This window comes from Coturnix japonica, unplaced genomic scaffold (genome assembly GCF_001577835.2).
Source record: "Coturnix japonica isolate 7356 unplaced genomic scaffold, Coturnix japonica 2.1 chrUnrandom773, whole genome shotgun sequence".
Lineage (NCBI taxonomy): Eukaryota > Metazoa > Chordata > Aves > Galliformes > Phasianidae > Coturnix > Coturnix japonica.
In genome coordinates, this window is record NW_015440133.1 from 17,545 (window position 1) to 21,955 (window position 4,411).

Sequence of the window (4,411 nt, forward strand, 5' to 3'; positions counted from 1 at the left end):
CCTGCACCACGGCCAAGAACATGGGCAAAAGGGACCACAGGGAAAGAAGAGGCAAACCCAAAGGATGGAATTCAGGGCTAAACAGGGACTGCGCAGGGAAGCGGGAGCGGTGGGACTGCAGCGCCATACGCAGCAGGAACAGAGCCTGTTCAGACTGGTGTTGCTGGAGGGGATGGGGAAGGGGAGAGAGGGGGCACGGGGCAGTTGTTAGTGGGGAACCACCTGGCAAAGAAGCTGGGAAATGGCAGCAGCCCACACAAGGCAGCTGAAGGGCTGCTCTCAAGGCCAGCATCCATCTCCAGAGCCCAGCGCTCCCAACGCTCAGTCCCCAGGGACTCCAGCACAGCACCCAAGTGTGCTGGACACCGATCCCTCCCTCCGCATTCACCCTCACAGCCCACCTGCCTGCCTGCCACGCACCGCACCAGCAGGGAAGAGCCCTGCACAAAGGCCCCGGGAGCTCTTCCTGAGCAGCACCTGAGGGGACATGGCCGACTTCTGCCCACAGGCTGCACCGGCGCCCAGCGACAGAGGGATGCAGTGGTGGTCAGTTTCAACAGGAATATGAAGCACCCCCAGCAGGGACAGCGGCTGGAGCTGGAGTGCCGCACATCCAGAACCACATGGGGAGCATCTTGGGTCCGCATGGACAACAGTGGCAACCTTCACTTCATTGTCTCCAGTAATTCTCCATACAACACAGTTTTTCATGAGTATAAGAGAATATCTCAGCGCTTTGAGGTATCATGGAGAGATAGCTCCCCTTGGCTGGTGGTGAAGTCCTTCACGGCACAGGACCAGGGGATCTATTTCTGCATCACCAACGTCAACCAGGTGCTGCACTTCAGCTCTGGACAACCCGCCTTCTTCCCAGGTCAGCAGCAGCTTCACCCACCTCGCTTACACCCAGCTCCCCTGCCCGTGCCTTCTCAACCCGGCCCATCGCCCACACTCCCCATGGCCCTGCTTCTTTGCCCAAGCCGTCTCATCACACAGGCACTGCTCCTCCTCATACAGGCTCCCTGCCCAACAGCTCCATTCATGGTACCAGCCCTGCCCAAACACAGAGGTGATCGCACAGCCCAGAAGCACCTCTCAATCCCATCAGCAGCTCTGAGGGATGAGAGTTACAAAGGCCACAGCCAGCACCTCCTTCTAACAGCATTTCATAAGGAATTTCAAAATATCTCCTGAACCTTCTCACCATCTTTCCTAAGACTGATTACAGTGCTCTCATAAATTCCAAGTGTGCTGATATGAAATTTGGAACAGAGTTTCTCTGTTTACCATGGCTTCGGGCTGCCTTAGAGCATCACAGTTAAAAGGGACTTGATGAAGTCCCCCCTATGTTGACTGTTTTCTGGTAGGGCTGGGAGGATGCATTTTTTGTCTCACAATATATCTGTTTATTTTTCCATCCAGGCAGAACAGCAGCAGCACCCAACACACCCACTGCCACCAACAAGAGCAGCCAAGTCACCAGAAAGGACAGCTATGGACACAGCCTGGATCCAGGTAAACCAGCTGCAGGGAGGCAGGGGCTCTACAAGCAGTGCTGCTTTGATTAAAAGTTGCCAAATTAATGCCTGTGCAGACTACAGACATATTGAGACACAGGGAGATGTCTGCAGCAGGGCCTTCCCTTTCCTCACAGTCTCCTTTCTACCTCCAGGCACAAGCAAGGAGAACACAATGAATTTCTGCTGTAAATTCCTCCTGTCTGTTAATGTAATTTGCACCTGCCTCCTGNAAGAACAGCACACAACAGGGCCCGGATGCAGGTAACCCAGCTGTGGGGAGGCACAGCTCTGCCAGCAGTGCTGCTTTGATCAGAAGAGCCCAAATTAAAGTCTCTGCTGACTACAGGCATTTCAGGATGCAGGCAGATGTCTGCAACTGGGCCTTTCCCCTTTCTTCTCTCTCCTTTCTTCCTGCAGGAACAAGCAATGAGAACACACCACGTTTCTGCCATGATACAGTCATATGGGTTAACCTGGCTGGCACCTGCTTCCTCCTGCTCTTCACAGCCATCACCATCAACATCACACACTGCCGAAGTAGGTCGCACCCTGACACCCTGCAGAGCTTCCTGGAGCCTCACACCACAGAGCACAGCCCGGTCCTCCAGGGAATGGGATCCGTGCTGATTGCCCTCATGCAGCCATTGGCAGGACACAGGGAATGCTGAGGGACCGCTTCTAAAACACTTCTCCAGATTTCCATCATCATTAGCTTTAGATTCAGGAACCTTCATAACATTTTACAGTTGCAGATAAGAAGGTATAGAAAGGCATTATTAGAATTACACAAAGAAATTGTAAATGGACAAGAAATGACAAACTGTGTTGACGATGCCATTCTGATGTCATCATATTTGGGTTGAAATTGCCAAAAACGAAAATATTACTCAGCCATTTAATTCAGCTGTTTCACTCTGATCAACATTACCCGTTATGATGCAGTAGCTGCATTAATATTTGCAGCAAGCTGCACTGAAGCTGAAGGAGAGATTTTACACAACCTCTCCATTTTCTGCTTGCAGGACCGAGCTCACCGTAAGCAAGCAGTGCTGTGTGGCTGCTCAGCAGAAGGCACACAGGCGTCCTCCTCAAGCACCGCCCTGATCCCATCAGCAACACACACAGCTGCCCTGATGGAGCGCGGCCATTTGGATGACCCTTCTATGCCTACCCATCAATCTCACCCAAAACTCACCTCTCATACCCCAAACTACCTCTCACTTCCAAGGTATTCCCTGTTAAAAGCTTCTAATTCTTAATGTTCTCAGTTTTTTTTCTTAGGTTTCATTCACAGTTCTCAAATAAAAGAATATTTCAAGTAAAAGAAATCGACTCCAGCTATATTCAAATATATCTCTCTATCTGACCAGGGATCCATGGTGGCAAATCCTTCCCACTTTTCCAACTGAAATCCCCACAGCAAGCACCAAGATCACTCATCTCAAACTCACGTCCTCCTGAGCCCTGTTCCAAATCCTGTCAGACTCTCCCTTCCCTCCAGGACTTTGTCTACATTCTCCACAGCCATATCTCATCGATTATCGCTTAACAGAAATAAACTAAATACAGACCAATTTCAGCACAGCCTCTACATATACCAAACAGTGATGCCTCTGTTTTTAAAGGCAGGAAGAACTTCCAAACCTGAGAGCTCATCTCTCTTTCTCAACTCTATCAGTTTTACCATCAGTGCTGCTGATGGCCGCTGCTCAGCAGGTGAGGACTCAGCATGACCTTGTATAAACGCATCTCAAACATCACAGTTTAACCTTGGCTGACCTTAGTTACCCCATTCCAGAAGGCTTCACAGTGGCTTTCCTTACTCAACAAAATGCACTGAGGCCCAATCAAATGAGCCCAGCAATAGCCAGTTTTGGCCCATTTTCTCACAAAACAGCCCTTGCACCACACAGCATTTCCTGGTTTCTGGCATCCAGGAACAGGGGGCACATTTGCAAAACAGGAATACAGCAACACATCACAAATAACAGCAGAGCCAGGAAATAACAAATGAAGACACAAATAACACCAGCACAGTGTAACTGTCACTACTATAAGTGCAAAGCTGCAGGAAGCCCAGTACTTACCAACGTGTGAGTGGTCACCTGGAGGCAGCAGCAAGGGCCCTCAGTGCTGAGGCATAGCAGGGTGTTTTTTGGCAGGCCGGAAGTCCCTGTGGTTGTAGAACAAAACCACAACAATTTATATTAAGAAAAGAATTAATGTGTGTGGGACATGGGGCTGCAGCAATGGCTGCCACATCACAGACCTCCTGCCCTGCACACACCACCTTCTGCACAGAAACCATAAAGAGAACAGCTGAGCTGAAGCACTCAGCTACATGTCAGCAATGCATGGACACAGAGATGAGAAGTGTGTGTGGATCAATCTGAAAATAGAAGAAAACATCAAAAAATCTGCTGCATAAAACATAACATGCAGCCTAAGACAATGGAACAGGTCTTATCCTTGTTATCAACAAAGGTGGACATGAAGAGAGTGCCTCAAAAGGCTGAGAGACAGCAGGTTGTAGAGACTTATTTGATTTCCAGCAGGACCACTGTCAGTCTGAATCTCAACTGAAGACACTGCAGCAAAATCCCTGAGGCAACATTAAAAGCAACGCTATCACGATAAACCCAAGTCCTGGATCACAGATGAAGAGCTGCAGAAATCGTTTCTCACTGTTCCACCACAGAGGCTGAACACAGACTGCACACAGAAGAGGGTCCTGATGACATCACATCCTCTCCTATAAGTTACGCTGCCTCCAAAGTTCAGTGACAAAGATCAGCCGCGCTGCGCTGCACCGCCCCGAGGACGATGGCCGGGTCTCCTGCACTGCTCCTCCTGCTCAGCCTGGGGCTCTGTGAGTATGGAAGCGGGCTTAC

General features: G+C 50.1%; 1 protein-coding gene across 1 annotated transcript in view; it reads left to right on the top strand.

Annotated features, from left to right (window-relative positions):
• Positions 1-1,950, top strand: part of LOC107307678 (T-cell surface glycoprotein CD8 alpha chain-like) — a 16,403-nt gene extending 14,453 nt beyond the window's left edge. The window contains exons 2-5 of the mRNA XM_032441913.1: positions 509-874; positions 1,423-1,515; positions 1,673-1,781; positions 1,938-1,950. Of these exons, the coding sequence (XP_032297804.1) occupies positions 509-874; positions 1,423-1,515; positions 1,673-1,781; positions 1,938-1,950 (581 nt within the window). The remainder of the gene's footprint in view (positions 1-508; positions 875-1,422; positions 1,516-1,672; positions 1,782-1,937) is intronic.
• Positions 1,951-4,411: the final 2,461 nt, after the last annotated feature.